Here is a 22,751-nt window from a genome sequence, read left to right as displayed (position 1 = left end):
CATCTGCCTCCCTGTTTACGGAGACGCTGCTCAGTCAGGACAGGAGTTCACGTGCTCCGGGAGCTTCCATCACTCCGTCTGTCCGTGAAACAGCACCGAGGCTCCGGGGTCAAGCTGTGGAGCGCCGGCTCTCGCAAAAAAATAGAAAATAAAACCGAGGGCTCGGAGCCAGCGGCGCATCAAGGCCAATAATGAGCAGCGTTCTGCAGCCCTGGGCTCGCAAACACAACCTCTACTCCTGTGTGAGAAGACTGGAACCTCAGAATGAGCAATTTAAAAGTTAAATTAAAAAGAATACTACAAACAACCAGGACCAGCAGCAACAAGCTCCAGAACCTCAGGCAGTGACTCGACAGAGCATTAGAGGTGAAGTGATACCTGCAGCTACGTTTGCAATGCTGTACGAATCCAGATCCAAGTTCTATTTCAAGTCCTTCGTCAAGTCCCAAGTGAACGCAGACAAGTCCTGAGTCATCGGCCAAGTTAAGACCGAATAGTCTTTAATCTAAATCCCAAGTTAAGACCAGAGAGTCAACGCAGGAAAGACACTTTTCACTTCGTAAGTTAAGACGTGAAAGCTGTACGTCGAGGTCTGAGCTCAGACAGAACGGTTTCACGTTCAGTTCCAAGTTCAGAACTTCAAGTCCCATAGCGTGACTGGGAAGTCTCGAGTCAAATTTCAAGTCATGACCAACACAAGTCCCAGATAAAGACAGAAAGGTCTAGTTCCAAGTTAAACACAACAACATGCAAAACAAGGAGCACCAGGTCGAGTTCAGCGTGAAGAACTTCACGTCGTATAACAAGACTGGGAGGTTTCAAGTCTAGTCCCAAGTTACGAGCTACAAGTCCCACGTCAAGACAGGAACGTTGCAAATAAGTCATAAGTTAAGATCTAAAGGTCCCGGGTCAAGACCGGGATGTCCCACGTTAAGTCCAGAGTCAAGGCGAACAAGTCCCAAGTCAAGACCCAAGTCAAAAACTACAAGTCCCACGTCAAGAGAGGAAAGTTTCAAGTCCCAAAGTAAGACCTTCAAATACCAATTAAAAGTTGAAAGACACGTCAATTTAAGAACTACAAGACCCCAAACAAGTTACAAGTCACAAGTTAGGATCTAAAAGTCCCAAATAAAGACAGAACAGTTGTAAGTCATGTCCTGAGTTTAGCATGACGAGACCCACATTGAGGAAAGTCTCAAGTCAAGATCCGAGTTAAGACCTTCAACAGGACTAGAAGGTTGTAAGTCAAGACCAACAAGTATAAATGACCAAAAACAAGACAGGACGGCCCGTCAAGTCCCACGTCAAAACAAGGAAAGTTACAAGTCAGGATTCAAGACCTTTAAGTCTGACATCAAAGATTTAAAAACAGTTGCAAAGCATCTCAAGTTAAGAACTACTAGACCTACAACAAGATTCAAACCAGGGAGAACGACCCCGTGTCTGAACACACGGACTGCAGAGAGCTGATGAATTCGCTGCTCTCATGTATTTTTTAAATGCTTCTAGACATTAAAGCACCATCTGAATATGTGACACAGCCTGACTGTGTAGTTAGTAACGAGTACGGACAGCTTTCTGTGTTCTTCTTCCTCTTCCTGTGTAGCTTGAGCTCTGCACACATACAGTCATACAAATCATAAAATAAGCAGGAAAACACTCAGATATGGAGGTCGAGCCACCGGAGCTGCTCTGAATGCAGGAAGGTTTATCGTGAGAGCGGCGTCTTCGTACCTATGCAGTCCTGATTGTCGACGTAGTGAACCTCGTTGACTCCGAGCCCCTCCCGCTGGTACAGCTCCTGCTCCTGGAATGCAAAACGAGACATTTCTAATGAGAATCCATAACGAGATCCGTGTTCGGCGTTCGTCTAATGAGGAGGAGGAGGAGGAGGACGGGGACTCTGTGGGGGGCTTTCTAGCCCGGAGGGCTTTCTAGCTGTCTAACAAAACGCCGCTTAGACCGGAGCTCTGAGCTGCTTCACTTCCACGCAAAGTACAAACGAGCGTCTCACGAAGGCTGCTGCTCTCATGGTGGACGTTTTCTAACAGATGTTTCTGGACGCTAACAACTCCACGTATGTAAAGAGTTTTAAGGGTTAACATTTGACGGTTGTCATCATGACGTGTGTTAATGATGCTTCTTTCAAACTCATGAATATATAATCATCTATCACGATGATCGTTAATGATCCAAAATCGTTGGTTTCTGCGACTGAACCAGCGTTACACAGCGGGGTCGTGTCATCAGACCTCGGTGTGGTCAGCGGAGCACTAAAGCTCTAAAGAACGATAGTAACGTTACGAGGGCCTCGGCTTTCCGCCGCCGGCTCAGCGTTGGCGGAGGTTTATAGCACTTGAGGGCCTTAATAATACGTCTAGCATCATTAGTTTCCAAAACAGAGACGTGGAACATTCTGACGGCGTCGGGTTTGGTGTCTCTAATGGTTGTTTGGGTGCTGAAGACGTCTGTAAATGAAGAGTTTCATCCAAATATGAGACACAAAGTTCACGGAGAGCAACAGAAAACTTTCTACATCCGGTCATTTTTAAGAGAAATCATGCAGGTTTCTTTTTTAAAACGGTAATCACCACAACACACACTTTCATAAAGGGGAAACTACACCGTGACACGGAATGAAACGCTCCTTTGAAAGTCTTGATTTCATGTCTTCAGGTGTCTGAGCTTTGGAAACTGAATAATGAGACCTACTCTCACAGTGAGAGAAGCACCTAAACGTCTGAATCAAAGCGCTCTGACTTGCGGCTGTCTGTCGGTGCCGGCTGGCGACCCTGAGGAGGCGTTTGGAGGTGAACGTCGGCTCTCACCTCCTTCAGGATGCGCTCGTTGAAGAACTGCTGCAGCTTCTCGTTGCAGTAGTTGATGCAGAACTGCTCGAAGCTGTTGTGTTCAAAGTACTCTGTGGAAGGGAAACAGCAGCGGAGAGTCAGAGGATCATCACGCTAAACATTCTATATAAATATAAATATATATATTGATAAGAGGGTTCCGATGGGTACCGACCGAAGCCGGCGATGTCCAGGACACCGATGAAGTTGGCGGAGGACTCGAAGGGGAAGCACTGGTTGGCCCGCGTCACCACGTGGTCGAACAGGCAGCTGTACACGGCCTTCGCCAGCGCGTCCCGGGCGTTGTTGGCCTGCTCCACTTTGAGCGGCACTCTGGAGACACACGGGGATGAAAAAGTGACGGTCACACGGTGATTCATGAGAGAGGAGGAGGAGCGTTTCTGTGTGAAACGCATAGAAACTACAGCGTTTATCAGCCATTATCGTCAGATTCCCATCTTTCCGACGGTCTTTGAACACTTGGAAACACGTTGGATAGATAGAATCCAGTGTTTTCATTGGTTCATGATGTTCGTGTTAGTGTTTTATATTCCTGTACATTTAGTATCTTTGTGTCTTGGACACCACGACATTGAACCCCGTTATCGGTTCTTTAGCGTAACGTTGCTAACTTAAAGATCTATATATCTTATAACGATATATATATATTAATATATATATATATATTGTGCTGCGTATCGCGTTGAGCTGATGGCCTGAAGTAATGAATGTAAACATGGATCCGTCTCCTCCTTCAGTGTAAACGAAGAGGACTCTCCGAGCAGATAATCAGATAATTGTGTTATTGACAGCTGAAGAAAGAGAGATTGGCTGTGTGTGTGTGTGTGTGTGTGTGTGTGTGTGTGTGTGTGTGTGTGTGTGTGTGTGTGTGTGTGTGTGTGTGTGTGTGTGTGTGTGTGTGTGTGTGTGTGTGTGTGTGCAGGTATTGTAATTGCTTTTGACTGTGTGTGTGTGAGTGCACGGTTCAATAGCGGCAGAACAAAAAGAGGAGCGATCCGATGGCGGAGGCCAGATAAAATGCAGCGCATTAATCTGCTGCGAGGCTCAAGCTTCTGCTCGGGACTTCAGCTGCAGTGAACTCAAGGACACGGCAGGAAACAACTCCCAGAGCGCCGACTCCCAACACCCATCCATCCATCCCTCCATCCATCTCTAGGTGAGGAATTATCTCCTCTGCACACACCTTTTTAAGCCACATACATCACTGGGAATACTGGAGCCTGATCGCTGCAGCTTTTCTAACACTTCAGGCTGTGATCAGACGACCAGAAGTCCCTAAAGCTGCAATCAGGAAGTCACTTCTGCACCTGTACGCTGCCTGCAATCCCATCAGATTTATATATATAAATATATATATTTATATTTATATATACACACATGAATGTGTTGCATTCGTGTCCCAGGTTTGTGGACACACAATCAAACAAAGGTTGACATAATAAACTAAAATCAGGCGACAACCAACACAGAGAGAAGAAATAAATGAATTAATAACAAATAAAAAACAAATCTGCATTTCAGATGTCTTTTATTAAACGTTGACGTTGTGTTCCCTACATTCTGTTTTGTGGTTCCTGTACTTTATTCCTGTACTTTAACTTCTTATTTTTTTATTATTTAATGATCCTAATGAGTCCTGACTTCTACACCGCGTCACTTTTACATTTATTGCCCAAAACGCCTTCGTGAAACACATCGTTTCCATAAAGAAATAAAATAAGTTCAGAGAGAAATTCAACCTGCTCGTTGCTTTTTAAGGTTAAACTATTTTTCAGTTAATTCGTGACTATGAAGAGTTTTATGTTGAGTCTTATTGAAGCCATTATTATTTCTACGTTGTAATAAAGTACATTTATGACGCTCAAATAGCAGTTTGCTCTGCAAACATCAACTCAATAAAAAAAAACATCTCAGCAGCTAGAAACCGACTTTAAACCTCCGACTTGTCGTCCATCAACACTCCCACAGCTCCTCACCTCCACCTCCGGCCTCTCGCTCCACCTCCATGTTTAATTCATGCCGCCGGCTCCTCCGAGCTGGAGCGCCGCCGCCGCCGCCGCCGCAGCCAGAGGTGTTAATACGCCGCTCATTTAAAAACCAAGAGGTCTAAATGCCAGGGCAGCAGAATGTCAGAACACTAATGGTACAAGTAGCCTAATATGTATTCCCCATGAGCCTCTGTGAATCTTTCTCCATCTCAGTGTAATTACTGCCGTCTGCTCGTGTAGGACTCGAGCTCTGCCACTCCGTCCTCAAACGCACCACACGAGGACAAGTTCTACTTTAAAATCGACTTTTTCAGCTCTGAAATGTACCGAAAACATCCCGATTCTGTCCTCCGTTAAAGATCAGCTACAGGTGGGAGTTTGAGGGCACGGCCACTTGTTTTTGACATTCAGCAACGTTTTGAAAACTATCTGCAGAGAGGACGATTTCAAAATAACGATGTTAGTGATAAAAAGAACTTCCTGTAACCTGTAAACCTCCCAGTGATCACTCGCTTTAAATGTCAATGCAGCAAATTGACTCTTTTTAAAATAAACTTCCATCTTCACAGGAAACAACTTACAGATTTAGAAAAAGATCGTTAAATACTTCGGTTTAGAAAAAGATCGTGAAATACTTAGGGTTAGAAAAAGATCGTGAAATACTTAGGGTTAGGAAAAGATCGTAAAATACTTAGGTTTAGAAAAAGATCGTTAAATACTTAGGGTTAGAAAAAGATCGTTAAATACTTAGGGTTAGAAAAAGATCGTTAAATACTTAGGTTTAGAAAAAGATCGTTAAATACTTAGGTTTAGAAAAAGATTGTTAAATACTTAGGGTTAGAAAAAGATCGTTAAATACTTAGGTTTAGAAAAAGATCGTTAAATACTTAGGGTTAGAAAAAGATCTTTAAATACTTAGGGTTAGAAAAAGATCGTTAAATACTTAGGTTTAGAAAAAGATCGTTAAATACTTAGGGTTAGAAAAAGATCGTGAAATACTTAGGGTTAGAAAAAGATCGTGAAATACTTAGGGTTAGGAAAAGATCGTAAAATACTTAGGTTTAGAAAAAGATCGTGAAATACTTAGGGTTAGAAAAAGATCGTGAAATACTTAGGGTTAGGAAAAGATCGTAAAATACTTAGGTTTAGAAAAAGATCGTTAAATACTTAGGGTTAGAAAAAGATCGTTAAATACTTAGGGTTAGAAAAAGATCGTTAAATACTTAGGTTTAGAAAAAGATCGTTAAATACTTAGGTTTAGAAAAAGATTGTTAAATACTTAGGGTTAGAAAAAGATCGTTAAATACTTAGGTTTAGAAAAAGATCGTTAAATACTTAGGGTTAGAAAAAGATCTTTAAATACTTAGGGTTAGAAAAAGATCGTTAAATACTTAGGGTTAGAAAAAGATCGTTAAATACTTAGGTTTAGAAAAAGATCGTTAAATACTTAGGGTTAGAAAAAGATCGTGAAATACTTAGGGTTAGGAAAAGATCGTAAAATACTTAGGTTTAGAAAAAGATCGTTAAATACTTAGGGTTAGAAAAAGATCGTTAAATACTTAGGGTTAGAAAAAGATCGTTAAATACTTAGGTTTAGAAAAAGATCGTTAAATACTTAGGTTTAGAAAAAGATTGTTAAATACTTAGGGTTAGAAAAAGATCGTTAAATACTTAGGTTTAGAAAAAGATCGTTAAATACTTAGGGTTAGAAAAAGATCTTTAAATACTTAGGGTTAGAAAAAGATCGTTAAATACTTAGGGTTAGAAAAAGATCGTTAAATACTTAGGTTTAGAAAAAGATCGTTAAATACTTAGGGTTAGAAAAAGATCGTTAAATACTTAGGTTTAGAAAAAGATCGTTAAATACTTAGGGTTAGAAAAAGATCGTTAAATACTTAGGGTTAGAAAAAGATCGTTAAATACTTAGGGTTAGAAAAAGATCGTTAAATACTTAGGTTTAGAAAAAGATCGTTAAATACTTAGGGTTAGAAAAAGATCGTTAAATACTTAGGTTTAGAAAAAGATCGTTAAATACTTAGGGTTAGAAAAAGATCGTAACATTTTTAGTTCGGTTTAGAAAAAGATTGTTAAATACTTAGTTAGATTTAGGAAATAACTTCATACGTTCTCCATTATTTTCCGTCGGTATAGCTACGAGCGCCGGATGAGAGCAGCCTGCGTGGGCCGATGACAGATTTCTAGAAAGTGTTTCAGGTAGAAAACGATCCGGACGAAATGAAGTCAGAGAAGTGTCGCTGAAACGTAGATGGATGTGTTGAGACCACAGAAGTTACGTCTGGCTGCCGGGTTGACGGACTAATCCCACCTCCACTCTCACCGGAGGTTAACCTCTGACCTCACTGTGATTGGCAGCTCTTATTTTCTCTTTGCCGGGTCTTTGCTCAGGTTTCCTCCCGCTCTGTATGAAAGTAACTCCCTCCCCCTTTTTACTCACCCGCTTCTCCCTCATTAATCATGTTACTTTACCGGTCCAACGAATAATTGCCTTCTTCACATACGAGTGTTGTTTCATTCGGAATTGTGAACTGTTGAACTCTATTGATTTAAACCGAGAGGTGTTTCTGTTATTTAGGCTTTCCTCATTGATAGCAATGGGGTGGACAAAATAATAGAAACACCTGTACCAGGACTGGAGAAAAATCAAATATCACAATATTACTTTACCAAATATGACGATATCTCAGCAATGTGCTGAAGCTTTATATCATTTTTTTTTTATGTACAATCATCAGTACCGAGTATATAAAGTGACAAATAATAGAAGAGCTACTATAGTCTGGTAAATTTAGAAAATTAGTTTTAAAACCAGGAAAATACAACACTTTTGCCATATTACAATATTAACATACAAAACCTTTGACAATACCTAGTATCAAATCAGAATAAAGACATAATATTAAGATTCTTCCCAGCAAAGAAGTACAGGAAGTACGTTGCAGGATCTCTCAGTTATTTGTTTGTAGCAGCTTTTGCAAAAATGGCACCAAAGTTTGTGACTTTTTTAAATATTATTTTGCTTCACACTGTGGTTTTACTCTCAGTGGAATAAAAGCTGATCGAGTCCAGGACGTCTGTGTGCAAACGCTCGGATTATTTTAATGTTACTCAAACGTTTATTCTTGTGTTTATCACGTAAAAGAGATCTCAACGAGGGAAACCTGCTACATGAAGGTGAAATGTTTCGCACCTCTTCTCCGTCTGTTACACTCTCACTCTTTTCTTCTTCATCGTCTCCTCTTCCTCGCCTCCATCACACAAACAAGCCGGTTTACATGGAAACAAACACGTTTAGTTGCACTTTAACTTCACGTCTGTTTCACTTTGCTTTACCGTCGTTGCACATAATTAGATTCCTGTTTGTTAAAATACACCGAGCAGAAAATAATACACAAATAAAAGGAAACAAAAAGACAAATTATAATTCTCTCCCTCTCTAAATCCAATCTCCCTCCCACACTCTCTCTCTCTTTACTCCCCCTCTCTCTCAGCCACACACACACACACACACACAGACACACACACTCCTGCTTACATAACAGACAAATAACTAACCAGCTTAAGTGATGCAGCCAGCTGGCAGCGCTCCAACACGCCGCCTCTCTTCACCTACTGGTCTGGTTTCTTCCACTTTTACCAAATCAAAGCCGTAATCTGTGAAGTGTTTTCGTATAAATAAGATAAGACCGAGTCACCGCTCGCTCGACATCTGCTGCTCTGAATGCGTGTGTGTGTGTGTGTGTGTGTGTGTGTGTGTGTGTGTGTGTGTGTGTGCGCGGTCTGAGAGAGAAACTCACTCAGTGAAGTAAGTTTAACGTGAGCAGAAACTCCATCGCTGTGTTTCTAGGTTGTTCTCTTGAGTCAGTGTTGAAGACACTCGGCGTAGATCAGACGTGGATGTAGTCGTCATGACGTCACTTCCTGGTTTGAGGACGTTTTGAAGCCTAACGTTCGGTATTTTGGAGGTTTTAGACACTTTTCTGAACCGGAAGTTGCCGCCTGGTTGACGTCCCACCAGGCGTGTGTCTTGGCGTTTTGTCAGTGATCGATGGCCGCCGTTGATTTATGGCCACATTTGGCTGCTGTTTAAAGATCAGATGTCATTTCTAAAGGAGCCGGTCCACCAGATGATTGACAGCTCGCTCTCCTCCAATCAGACGTCGGCATAATGAACCCTGATTACAGCCGATTGGATAAACTCGTCGCTCTGCGTTGCTCGTCTTTACCACAAGTTCTACAAACGTCTCCAAATTCTAGTCGAGCTGTTTTAGTCGTGCGGAGTATTCTGAATCTATTTAGATCTGTATCTGACCCGTCCTACTTCCATATTCACACTGTCAGGATTGAAATAGTTTGCACGAGATTACACCAAGTCTGAGCATCACTGCTAGCCCAGCTGAAGATGAAGGCTGCTCTTCCCATAAACTGGGATGCTTTGTGCAGCTTCCCCTCAGTCCTCCTGAAGGGGATGAACATGTTGGAAGACTTTTCTCTTTTTTCTTCCTTCCATCCCTTCAACCATCTGCCGTCACCAGAAAGTCTGCCGCCTCCTCCTCCTCCTTGTGCAAAGAGGATCTTTTGCTTTCTCAGTCAAAAGGTTTTTCTTTTTTTTGGCTTTAATGGAGAGAATAAACAAGTTGGAAGCGATTATTCTCATCAGCTTTTCTTTCCTTCCACCATCTGCCACCAGCAGAGAGCCCGGCGGCTCCGTCTGCTCCAGACGAACAGCGACCTCTCCGGCTGATCGTCGTCCACGTCCAGCCTGCTGGAGCTCCATTTAAAGATGCAGCGCGGAGGATTTTCAACAGTTTTCTTCTTTGCTGTCTGTCAAACTCCTCCATCAGTAATCCAACATCCAGAGGTGATTGCTATTTATTCTGGGCTTGTCTTTACAGATCAGGAGCTGCAACAGGCTGACGCTTTTGTTTTATATTTATGTACACCGAGACGTACAGATGTGGAACATTTAATCTGGGAGAGGAACCTGAATAACAGCAGAGCGGAGCGATGCCAGACACATGTCCGTTTACAGAGCGTGTACCTGGCAGACGAAGACGAGGGGAGAGCAGCTTCTAATTCCTCTGCTCCGCCGATGAGAAATAAACATTAGCGTGGGAGGTTGTTTTTTTTTTTTTTTAAATGGAGGCGGGTGGCTTTGGCATTCAGACGGCGTGCGCTGAGGCCGAGCTGCCGGCGGAAACAATCGCAGGCTTTAGAGCGACGGGGCTCAGAGGCTGGAGGGAGCACGGGTGTGTCGGTCTGTCGGTACAAAGAAAACACTTCGGCTCTAACGCAACCGAGCGGAGGTCGACTCACCTGTTGACATTACACTGAGGCTTAAAGTCACAGAGAAGACGTGTTTTACACCGTTTATGACCTCAGGTTCACCCTCTGCTGTCAGCACGGCTGACGTTGGCTGTGTTAAACTGAAGTGCTCTCACAATGATCGGCTGCAGGCAAAAACATGCACATGCTGATACGTTTCAGATCTGAGCTCATAAAGAACTGATTGCAGGAATCGTTTGACTGGAGAAGTATTAATACTACTCGGTACTGGGTTGTTGTTTGGTTTTTATCAGCTAAATGTAGTAAAAGTATTGATTGATCAGTAAGATGTTCTACTATTAGTTACATTCCACCACTGGTTTTGTCCGACCGACATGAGAAAGCGCAGCAAGATGTTCCATCTCCAGATGTTCTATCTCCAGATGTTCCATCTCCAGATGTTCCATCTCCAGATGTTCCATCTCCAGATGTAGATTAGGCCTCTCGCAGGTTAGCATGCGGTGCTATCGGAATGCTAACGGTGAGGACACAAACACGGAGCGGGCGAGTGGAAGAGGAACCGGCTGGTGTCCTTGTTTTAGACACAGGAAGAGTCCAAAAGATGAATAAATAAACCCACATATTCACACAGAGGACCTCCCGCTGACAGATTTACATCGCAGCGCTTCTCTCCTCTTCTCTCCATGAATTGTGCTTTTATTCACCTCGCCTTTCCAAATAGGGTCCATTAATAATAACAGAGGAGGATGTTTTCCATCAGCGTAATTTGTGATCCTTTTCTGGAGGAAGCCGACCATAAAGGTCACCTCCAGAGAGAGAGAGAGAGAGAGAGAGAGAGAGAGAGAGAGAGAGAGAGAGAGAGAGAGAGAGAGAGAGAGAGAGAAAACAGGAATCCCCTTCACGGGAGAGGAGAACGTCTTCCTCTACTTCTGATACGTTTCTTCTTCATGTGCTGTGTGTGTGTGTGTGTGTGTGTGTGTGTGTGTGTGTGTGTGTGTCTACAGAACACCGAGGATCAAACGCTTTCATATTCACACCACAGAGATCATGCATCATGCTGTGGTTCTTTTGCTGCCGGGAAAAATGTGTTCAAGTGATCAGGAAGTGATGACGGTGATATTTTCAGAATGCACGCAAATCCATCTTTAAGAAGACATCACAGTCATTCACACTGTTCTCACCTAAAGGTACCAGCAGCTGCAGACTACCATCACATGGACTAATTGTGTTATATATATACACATATATTATATACATACATATATATATATATATATATATATATATATATATATATATATATATATATATATATATATATATATATATATATATTGTATGTTCTACCTGGATGATAAACTCATTACAGACTAAATCTCCCATAATACACAGTTTGACCTTTCTGGTTTGTTATGTGCAAAGATAACAGCAGTGAATGTTTGAGGCATTGAGTGTGTGTGTGTAGGTGTGTGTAGGTGTGTGTAGGTGTGTGTGTGTGTGTGTGTGTGTGCTCTTACTTGATGACCGTTCCTTTGGCGCCCCCTGCCGTAGTGAGCATGACCCTGGAGGTGAGGCTGACTCTCAGGTCCTCCTCCTCGAGGCCCAGCAGCTCGGCGCAGTGCTCCAGCGCCTGACTCGACTGCTTCTTGATGGTGCAGCCACCTGGAAGACAGGGAGGAGGGCAGACATGAGCCCACGCTGACAAAACCAGCACCGGGGGGGGGGGGTCGGACCGGTCCGGATCCTGAGGGTTCTACTAAGAAACCACCACAGCTGCTGCTTTCACTGACAGACCATCAAACACTAGAGATTTATACTTCAATAGAAACGATGGAGGTTAAATTACTCTGCTTCAGTGCACAACGTGATCACAAGGCATTCTGGGTAAAAGACCTGCACTCACCAAACGCTCCGAGTGAATACGAGTTTCCTCTGGTAAACAGCTGTGTGTGTGTGTGTGTGTGTGTGTGTGTGTGTGTGTGTGTGTGGGGCTTTTATTGTGAAAGGTAAGAAGGGATGGATCTGGTCTGCGCTGCATTTTGTCAAGATTGAAAGAAGTGATAAAGTTTTACACTATGTTTTGAATACGTCCGTTCCTCACAACCTGATTGGTTGATGCTTATTATTCGCGACGCAAAACTCAGAAAAATGAACCTTTTTCCAAAAAGCAATTTAATTAAATTAAATCTGTTTTCACAGACATGAAGGTTTAAAAAAAACAAAGTCACCAAAGAATATAAATACTGAAGCTACTGAAGAGGAGAGCGGCTGAAACATGTGAGTAGTTTAATATTTATAACACGTGGAGCTTCTGTATTTTACTCCACGTTGGAGTTTAACAGGCTCTCTGTGTGAGTCTGTGTGAGTGTGTGTGAGTGTGTGTGAGTGTGTGTGAGTGTGTGTGAGCTCCTGGGGGGGTTTACTTTCTCTTGTGGCCCAGAAACACAAATAAATATTCCTGAAGAGCTTCCCTGAAATCAGAGCCTCCAGAGACCTCAGACTCCGGATGATTGCCTCCTCTGGCTGAAGGCGCCGCGCTCGCTTTACTGTAAAACACGCCTCAGCATCGGCTCCCGCTGCGACAACCAGTCCGTTAAACAGGCGCCCCGCTGGGCCCCGCTGGGCCCCGTCTTCCACCCCCGCGCGGAGCGAAGGAACGAGGGCGGAGGAGCCGAGAGCTCCGGAGCTCCACGGCTGAAGTTCAAAGCCTCCGTAGAGCTGCGTGGAAGCCGAGCCTCCCTGGAGCGGTTCGCTCGCAAAGAAAACCGCTCAGCAGAATGAGGCGTGAGATGAGGGAGGAGCCACTTGACATGCAGAGAATACGACACTTCAATCCTTTTTGTTTCTAATTATGTAATTAATGAATATAAATCCAAGCCATAAGTTTCCTGTAATGATTCCTTTGGGTTTTAATTAAAGGAAAATCCAAAAGGTCGGGGAGGGGGGGGGGGGGGATGAATATTACAGCCATCAATCAAAAGTGCAGAAGTCTTGAGGGATGAGATCAAAAATGGCGTCTGCCTTTCAGGAACCCGATCTGGAGCGGAGACGCCCGAGAGACGGATGCTCTCTGATACAGAAGAGCTTCTGTTTGTCAGCAGGATTACGGGAAAAACCACCGGTGAGATCTCTCTGATGTTTGTTATAGCAGCTGGTCTACAAGGATCCAGAATACTTCTTTACACCACCGTCCCAAAATAATTTAAACCGCCAAAAATACTAAATGTTGTACTTTTACTTTGATATAGTCATTTATCATGTTTTTTTCTTCATAAAAACACACAATTCAAATGATAAGTAAATTAAATATTGTGTTTTTATAGATTAAAACATCTGTATATTTAACACGAGACTAGAAACACGTTTTACTGAATATTGGAGGAGAACGATCGTCAGTAAAACTTTATTTACACTCCGATGGTTGACGGTTATAACGGTAGAACTTTATTTACACTCTGATGGTTAACGGTAGAACTTTATTTACACTCTGATGGTTAACGGTAGAACTTTATTTACACTCTGATGTTAACGGTAGAACTTTATTTACACTCTGATGGTTAACGGTAGAACTTTATTTACACTCTGATGTTAACGGTAGAACTTTATTTACACTCTGATGGTTAACGGTAGAACTTTATTTACACTCTGATGTTAACGGTAGAACTTTATTTACACTCTGATGTTAACGGTAGAACTTTATTTACACTCTGATGGTTAACGGTAGAACTTTATTTAAACTCTGATGGTTAACGGTAGAACTTTATTTAAACTCTGATGGTTAACGGTGGAACTTTATTTAAACTCTGATGGTTAACGGTAGAACTTTATTTACACTCTGATGTTAACGGTAGACTGTCATTAGTCTGAGGTTCTCATGCGTGGACATCGTGTGTGATTCCAGGTGTTTCTGCTCACCTGAGGTGCTTCCAGCCTCCTCAAAGTCGATGTTTCCGAGGTGCAGCACTCCGGCCACCACCCTGAACAGGTCCAGCTTCTCCGTGTCGTCCAGGCCGATCTTCTTCATCGCCACCGACATCCTGTTGAAGTCGACGTGGTCGTCCAGCAGCGAGTCCTTCAGGGGCCCCGACTTCATGTGCTGAAGAAGAGGAAGAGGAAGAAGAAGAAGAAGAAGAGTTACTGACCGACGCTTCAGCCTTCAGTCACTAAATAAGAGCTTCTTTCCTTCTGACGCAGCAGCTGCATCCTATTAAAACATCGGACTCTCACCTCCTACCAAACTATTCTTCTTCTTCTTCTTCTTCCTTTAGTCGTTGACTCTCTACCTTCATTCTTCCTCTTGTTCTTCCTTTCACACTTCTTCCCTTCTATCCTTTCCTCACTTATGCCCTTCTGTCTTTGCTTCTTTCCCTCCTTCACTCTTATCTTCACATATTTATTCTTTTATTCCTTCTTAATATGTTAATATTTCCTTCTCTATTTATATGTATCTAGTGTTTGACTGTTGCAGTATTTTTGATTTTCTCTTACTATGTTTATTGTTATGTTCATAAACAATGAACCTGTTTGTAATTCATATAAATCAATATTTCTCGTGCGCTTGTTCTGACTTCTTCTGCCCCCTGGTGGCCAAACATGTAGCCATGCAGCTTTAATGTTCTTCTAGCTGGTTGCTTATGAAATACTGCACTTCAGTGAAGGAAATGTAATACTTGTACAGACGTAGCAATAAAGCAGATGTTTCATCTGACAGCCGGTACGTCTTGTGAGGAGACTTTTACCGAGAACACAACGTGTGCTGAGACACGAGCGTCACTTCAGTTTGAGCGAAACGCTCCACGTTTCCTACACGGCAGAAGGAAAGCAGGAAACCACACAAAGAAGTCCAGAGGAAGATAAGAACCAGGACGTTCACACCAGCGTGAAGAAGAAGGACGACACCACAGACCCTCATCTAGCAGCCAGTAACCATCTCGCGTCTTTCATTTCATTCTGCTTTATGTCTCGTGTGGGAACAGAAATCGGTGTTTCCCTTCAGCCGACAGTGAGGCTACTCTAAACACAACGCATTTAATCGGATCGCCTCCGTCAGATGGAACGTGATGTTCTGTTGCTTCAGGCTGCAGAGTTGTGTAATGTGTTGTTTGTTCTCATCACTGGTTGTGTAATATGTGTGCGTGTTGTTGTTGTTGTTGTTGTTGTCTTTATCATAAGTACTGCGGGGGAAGAGATATAATAAGACTAATAATTAGTCAGAGAATATTTACTCCAACAGCAGAGCTTCGGTGCCAGAGCTGAACATTTCTAGTCAGTTTATATTTTAAATGAAAAGCAGAGAAAATATAAAATATATTTCATATATTCATGTATTTATATTTGTGTAACTATTGCTGAGTAAACAAAACTGTGTCACATGTTACATTATGTTACATTTATTCATGAAATGATCTTCAATTAGGGTTATTTATCGTCAAACTACTATTTCTTCTTCTTCTGTTTACATCTTTGAGTTGGTTCTCGTTAAAGTTACGTACTGTAGAAGTATAAGTATATGTACGAGTATATGTACGAGTATATGTATAAGTACGAGTATATGTACGAGTATATGTATATGTATAAGTATAAGTATAAGTATAAGTATACTGATGTATTTTATACTTTAATGAAGAAAAGCAAAGTGATGTTCACACATCGGTGGAACGTGAGCTCAAGAGCAGAATCCTGCAGCTCCGAGCAGCAGCATTCATCACATGGAGATATATTAAATGATGCATAAGAATATTAAAACAAACCATGATACATTATTAAAGAGCGCGGACATGATGCAGGCGCTTAAAGAGAATGTTTCAGAGGAAGTTATGAGCTCAACTATGAATTTATATGATTGGATTTATAGATTTTCAATCCGTGTTCCTCTTGATGGAGATAATTAATAACGCTGCGCTGCAGGGAGATGCCGTCTGCAGCGTCTGTAATGGAATACGTGTGCATAATTAATCAAAGGCTGAGGGCGAGAGGAAGGAGCTCATTTCACACCGCGGCCTTCTTCTTATTAATGCGGCGCATTAGAGGTCTTTGTGCCGAGGCGCTCGGCTAATTCACAGGTTTGCTGATATATATTTATTCTAAATATCTTATGTTGAGATCATCTTCACTGGGTCGTAGCATCGTAATTAAATAAACACATATTCAGAAAGGCGTTCTTCTCCGTTTCTCTTCCACCTCGGCTGCTTGAGGTGAGAACACAGGTCAGGACTGAAGAAGAGGAGGAGACCAACCTGCAAACCTCACACCTTCAATGGTTTCATTTTCTACAGCAATGATCTCAACACTTCGTTCCACTGTAGAGTCTGTTAGCTTTGGATATTTTTTGGGAGTTTTAAGACTTTTTTAAAAAGCCTGGAAGAGACAGATCACTTTTAAAGAGACACATTCTTACTCTTAAAACTTTAATTCTAACGCAATGAATCAGTTCTACTTGGGGCCCTATGGCCGCTTCTCTAAAGATATACAGTGTAATATAATATAATATAATATAATATACAGTATATAACTGTTTAACTGGGTCAGTTTTCTGACTGACTACAGTTTAGATATTTAATTATCTCTCACGGCCGCAAGGATTCACTCTAAAGCCTGAAAATGAGACTGAATCACTTATTAAAACATTCTGTCGTCTTTTACTGAGTGAATCCCAAAGACTTTGTAGAACAGCTGTAGTACATCTGTAGAACATCTGTAGAACATCTGTAGAACATCTGTAGTACATCTGTAGTACATCTGTAGAACATCTGTAGTACATCTGTAGAACATCCTGCATTAGTGGCATTAGTTAGTCAACATTGGGCTTCTCTAAGGAGAGGGACTAGGGAGAGGGACTAAGGAGAGGGACTAGGGAGAGGGACTAGGGAGAGGGACTAGGGAGAGGGACTAAGGAGAGGGACTAAGGAGAGGGACTAGGGAGAGGGACTAAGGAGAGGGACTAAGGAGAGGGACTAAGGAGAGGGACTAGGGAGAGGGACTAAGGAGAGGGACTAGGGAGAGGGACTAGGGAGAGGGACTAGGGAGAGGGACTAAGGAGAGGGACTAAGGAGAGGGACTAGGGAGAGGGACTAAGGAGAGGGACTAAGGAGAGGGACTAGGGAGAGGGACTAAGGAGAGGGACTAAGGAGAGGGACTAAGGAGAGGGACTAGGGAGAGGGACTAAGGAGAGGGACTAAGGAGAGGGACTAGGGAGAGGGACTAGGGAGAGGGACTAGGGAGAGGGACTAGGGAGAGGGACTAGGGAGAGGAGAGGGACTAAGGAGAGGGACTAGGGAGAGGGACTAGGGAGAGGGACTAAGGAGAGGGACTAGGGAGAGGAGAGGGACTAGGGAGAGGGACTAGGGAGAGGGACTAGGGAGAGGGACTAGGGAGAGGAGAGGGACTAAGGAGAGGGACTAGGGAGAGGGACTAGGGAGAGGGACTAGGGAGAGGGACTAGGGAGAGGGGAGGGACTAGGGAGAGGGACTAGGGAGAGGGACTAGGGAGAGGGACTAGGGAGAGGGACTAGGGAGAGGAGAGGGACTAAGGAGGGACTAGGGAGAGGGACTAAGGAGAGGGACTAGGGAGAGGGACTAGGGAGAGGGACTAGGGAGAGGGACTAAGGAGAGGGACTAGGGAGAGGGACTAGGGAGAGGGACTAGGGAGAGGGACTAGGGAGAGGGACTAGGGAGAGGGACTAAGGAGAGGGACTAGGGAGAGGGACTAGGGAGAGGGACTAGGGAGAGGGACTAGGAAGAGGGACTAGGGAGAGGGACTAGGGAGAGGGACTAGGGAGAGGGACTAGGGAGAGGGACTAGGGAGAGGAGAGGGACTAAGGAGAGGGACTAGGGAGAGGGACTAGGGAGAGGGACTAGGGAGAGGGACTAGGGAGAGGAGAGGGACTAAGGAGAGGGACTAGGGAGAAGGACTAAGGAGAGGGACTAGGGAGAGGGACTAGGGAGAGGGACTAGGGAGAGGGACTAGGGAGAGGAGAGGGACTAAGGAGAGGGACTAGGGAGAGGGACTAAGGAGAGGGACTAGGGAGAGGGACTAGGGAGAGGGACTAGGGAGAGGGACTAAGGAGAGGGACTAAGGAGAGGGACTAAGGAGAGGGACTAAGGAGAGGGACTAGGGAGAGGAGAGGGACTAAGGAGAGGGACTAGGGAGAGGGACTAAGGAGAGGGACTAAGGAGAGGGACTAGGGAGAGGGACTAAGGAGAGGGACTAGGGAGAGGGACTAGGGAGAGGGACTAGGGAGAGGGACTAAGGAGAGGGACTAAGGAGAGGGACTAAGGAGAGGGACTAGGGAGAGGGACTAGGGAGAGGGACTAGGGAGAGGGACTAAGGAGAGGGACTAAGGAGAGGGACTAAGGAGAGGGACTAAGGAGAGGGACTAGGGAGAGGGACTAAGGAGAGGGACTAGGGAGAGGGACTAGGGAGAGGGACTAAGGAGAGGGACTAAGGAGAGGGACTAAGGAGAGGGACTAGGGAGAGGGACTAGGGAGAGGGACTAGGGAGAGGGACTTCAGTCATATTGGCTGTAATGAACAGACTCTAGCAGAACTGGCAGGAGTCTAGATTTACAGAATAATATTTAAAAAATGAACTTTGGTTTCACAAAAAGAAGAAAACTTTGGATTTATTTGAAGGTGCAGATGTGTTGAAACACAGGAACAGAGGAATCTAAGAAGTCCCAGAGAAACACAGAAACCAATGACGAGAGGATGCTGAGCAAACAGCAGAGAGGAGAAGTTCACAGAGAGACGGAGGCGACTGGCTGTAAATCAAAAGGTACAAACTGAACGGCACACGAGAGGAAAGCAGCGAGCAGGAGAACCGTCGCCGGAGGCAGTAAATCTCAGCTGAATCTGCTGAGTCAGCTTTTAAAGGAGACGCTAATGTTGTTTCGGAGAGCGATTGTTTCCTTTGTTAACGGCCCGAAGGGGCGATGACGGGTCGGGCTTGTAACTAAGATTGAGACAGAAAAACAAACAGGACACAAGAACAAACTGCAGCTACGAGAACAGGCTGATCGTCTTCACCGGACAATAAAAAACATTTAAAGTTATTGAACCGGATTAAACATCTGCACTCGCAAGAGAAAGAGAACGAGTAAGAGGTACCGACTGACAGAGAGAACCGCGTTCCACCATTTTATTCTACATGACCAGAAGAACCTGAATAAACTCTCTCATCTCTCGTCTCGTTCCCTTTGAAGAGAGAAAGTTTCATCGTTCAGGTGTTTCAGGCTAGCGCTCTTATTTTGAAATATCTAAACTCTTTGTGAGCTTCGTGCTCGGTTACTTGAGTTCAAGTTATTCATGTGGCGCCATTTTCTTTAAGAGTGGGGATATAAAACTACAAGTATACTAAGTACATTTAAAAATGGAATAATATGTCGTATTATTAAGTAAAAGTGACTTTTACTTGTTTTCTGCTCAATAATTCTGATCAAACTGCTGCTTCAGCTGAAAGACGGAGCAGTAAAGTGATGATAAAGTGAAGCGTCTGTTGGTTTCTCCTCACATGAAGGTTTTCTTGAAGTCTCTCAATAACTCCAATAGAAAAGCTCCACATTGCTCTGATAACTTAAAACATTACCGAACAAAACGATCTAAACTTTGTCTGTTTCTGCGGTTCAGGAGAAGAACAGGAGAAGAACTTTACCTCGGAGCTCTTGCGGTTCTGCAGCACCTGCTTGTCCGTGTCTTTGGAGGCGAAGAAGCGAGTGCATCCTCTGTTCAGGTACTGCAACACAAAGAACCACAACGAGCAGAACTTCAGAGGACAAAGAGAACAAAGAGGACAAAGAGAACAAAGAGCTTCCGTGTAAATGCTGCACAGAAGAAAAGTCAATCGGCTGTTTTCCAACTGGTGAGGAGCGAATCAACCAAGAACAACTAATTATCATGATTCAGAATACGATGTTTGATTCTCAGTAATGTTTGTTGAGTGTAAACGTTGAGTTTGAGAGTCTCTCTCGTTCGTGTGCGAGTCTCGAGATAATTAGAGTCGCTCCACGTTTCTGTTGGTCTCACCATTCATCTCAATAATTAAATTAGCATTCGCACAAAAAAAGAAAAAGCAATTGATTCAGGTTTTGTTAATGTCTTCCCAACAGCTGTCCTCCGACAGAGACAAAGACTCCGACACCAACGTCCTCATCCCGGGGGGGGGGGGGGGGGGGGTTCATTACAGGAGGAACATCGGGGACGACTCAGACGGGACACATTCTCCGTCAGAGAGAAATACGGTCGTGTGGTGTTTATTGTGTCACGTTCATCTGTCCTTGTCTCCTCCTTTCCTCACACCTTTGTCCTTCATCCTTTCCTCTTTACTTTTCTTTACTTCCTGTACTCGTTTGTCCTGCAGTCGTTTGTCATTTGGGACCACAGACGGTTCATAAGAAGTGGACGTAGTCGTCGTGACGTCTGTCATTGGTTTGTGGACTTAAAGTTTTGAAGCCTTGAGTCCGCCGTCGCCATCTTGTTTTTTTGCAACCAGTGAACAGGAAGTGACCATATCTGGACTGAGGAGGAGTGACGTAGAGACGCCGTACACGTCTCTGGTAGAGACCTGTCAATCACTGTGTAGCCCCGCCCCTAAAGCATCCCCTGCTTTATGGTCTGTTTGACTCTAAATGGACCATCATTTACTAAATGAACATCATGCTGTATTGAAGAAGACTTGAAACTAGAGATTGAGACCATAAACTCATGTTTACAATGTTTACTGAGGTAATAAATCAAGAGAGAAGTAGAGTCATTTTCTCATAGACTTCTATGCAACCAGAGGAGTCGCCCCCTGGTGGACACTAGAGAGAATGCAGCTTTAACACTTCATTCTTGCCACGATTACGTTTTTTCCTACAACTGCTTTACTTCTTTCCTTCTGTTCCTGTCCTCTTTTTTCTTAGCTTTCCTACTTCCTTCCTTCCTTCCTTCCTTGTTTCCCTCCTCGTTTGACTCTCTTTCCACGTGCATGTAGTTATGTCCACCTTTTTGGTTTTCTCTCCTTCACACTTAATTCTCTCCTTCCTTCTTTTCATCCCTCCATCCTTCTTTCTATCATTGATTCCTTCTTTTTTATACCATCCTGTTTTCTAGTTCCTCCTTTTGATACTTCCTTTCCTCTAACTTCTCACGTTATCCATGTTTGTTTCCTTCCTTCTCTCTTATCTCTCCTTGTGCCCTTCCTCGAAAAACCATTTTACTCTGTGAAGGATCTGAGAGCTTCTTCCACCACACACACACACACACACACACACACACACACACACACACACACACACACACACACACACACACACACACACACACACACACACACACACACACACACACACACACACACACACACACACACACACTTTGTGAATCACTTAACACCAAAGACTTTCTTCCTGTTTTAAAGTTTGACCCTGAACGCCTCTCTCTGCGCCGTCCGACCTACAAACTAAACTTCTAGGAGTTCATCACAGACGCTGATCTTCCTCCTCAGATCTTCCTCGTCTTCCTCAGATCTTCCTCGTCTTCCTCACATCTTCCTCCAGCAGCAGAGGAAACCGGACGGATGAATCCATCAGAAGACTGAGGGACGAGCAGTGAGCTGCAGGGCGTCGGCACGATGACGCAGGAGAGAATGAACTATTGAATTGAGACGCAGCCGATAAAAGGAGAAAGCATGACTCAGCACTTTGTTCTGGATCTGCTTTAGTCCAATAAGGAAAAAGGAAGCATGTGTGTTCAGCTCTTTTTGTTATTACTGCTATTATCAGTTATTATTAAACTATTTAACAGTGTGATCATCACCATATCTTTATGTTTCAACTCTTAGAACCAACGGATGTTTCCCTTTATGTTCAGGATAAGTTCATCTGTGAATTCAATCAGAATCTTCAGTATTTACAGACTTCTAGTAACTTGTAGATTTTGGGGATTAAAGAGTTAATTGGCTAATTATTGCTGCTTGTGTTTTGGGCTGATTCCAGTATTAATAAACAGATTCATTTCACTGGAAGCTCGTTGATATGAAACTAACTTGACGAAGTGTTTAGTGTTGAGTTTATCAGGAGATTTGCTCCATGAATAAATGTTTTAAACTTGTTTCTTTCTGCGTGTTTTCATCAAACAGACTCGATTTGCGTCGACTAGCTTGAAGTTAATATTTGTTTCTTGTCGAGAATAAAAAATGCTTCTTATGAGAAACCATCTGGTTTCTGGGTTTGTTGACTTATTGGTTCAACAATCCTTTTGATTTATTTCCTGTCTTTCCCCTTGTGCATTGATGTATGTGTACAGTATATATATATAATATATACTTATTGTTACTGATCTCTTCTTTCTCCTGAATAAAGTCACGATCAGCTCATAAACGTGTGAGTGTGCAGCTGCAGAATAGAGTCACGGGTTTGTTTGTATTGTATTTAGTATTTAGTGCCAGAGAGAGTTTTCCTCCTGAACACCGTTTATGCCTCTAAATGCTGAATGTGCATCTGGGACTCTGCACGCACAAATAGTTTAGCATTTATTATTTTAAGGCTCTTCTGGGACGAGCATTGGAAATTAGCAGAAGCTTTAAATGCTGCGATACACTGCATTGGATAATC

General features: G+C 43.4%; 1 protein-coding gene across 5 annotated transcripts in view; it reads right to left on the bottom strand.

Annotated features, from left to right (window-relative positions):
• LOC306711382 (unconventional myosin-VI-like) overlaps nt 1-22,751 on the bottom strand; it is an 84,848-nt gene that overhangs the window by 41,141 nt on the left and 20,956 nt on the right. For all 5 annotated transcript variants that reach the window (XM_079180308.1, XM_079180309.1, XM_079180310.1 and 2 more), the window contains exons 10-15: nt 19,811-19,891; nt 14,078-14,258; nt 11,680-11,824; nt 3,025-3,182; nt 2,829-2,920; nt 1,735-1,807 (exon numbers count right to left, since the gene is read on the bottom strand). In XM_079180308.1, coding sequence (XP_079036434.1) covers nt 1,735-1,807; nt 2,829-2,920; nt 3,025-3,182; nt 11,680-11,824; nt 14,078-14,258; nt 19,811-19,891 — 730 coding nt within the window. The remainder of the gene's footprint in view (nt 1-1,734; nt 1,808-2,828; nt 2,921-3,024; nt 3,183-11,679; nt 11,825-14,077; nt 14,259-19,810; nt 19,892-22,751) is intronic.

The sequence above is a fragment of the Pholis gunnellus genome, assembly GCF_910591455.1.
Source record: "Pholis gunnellus genome assembly, chromosome: 19".
Taxonomy (NCBI): domain Eukaryota; kingdom Metazoa; phylum Chordata; class Actinopteri; order Perciformes; family Pholidae; genus Pholis; species Pholis gunnellus.
This window is presented reverse-complemented; position numbering and strand designations above follow the sequence as displayed.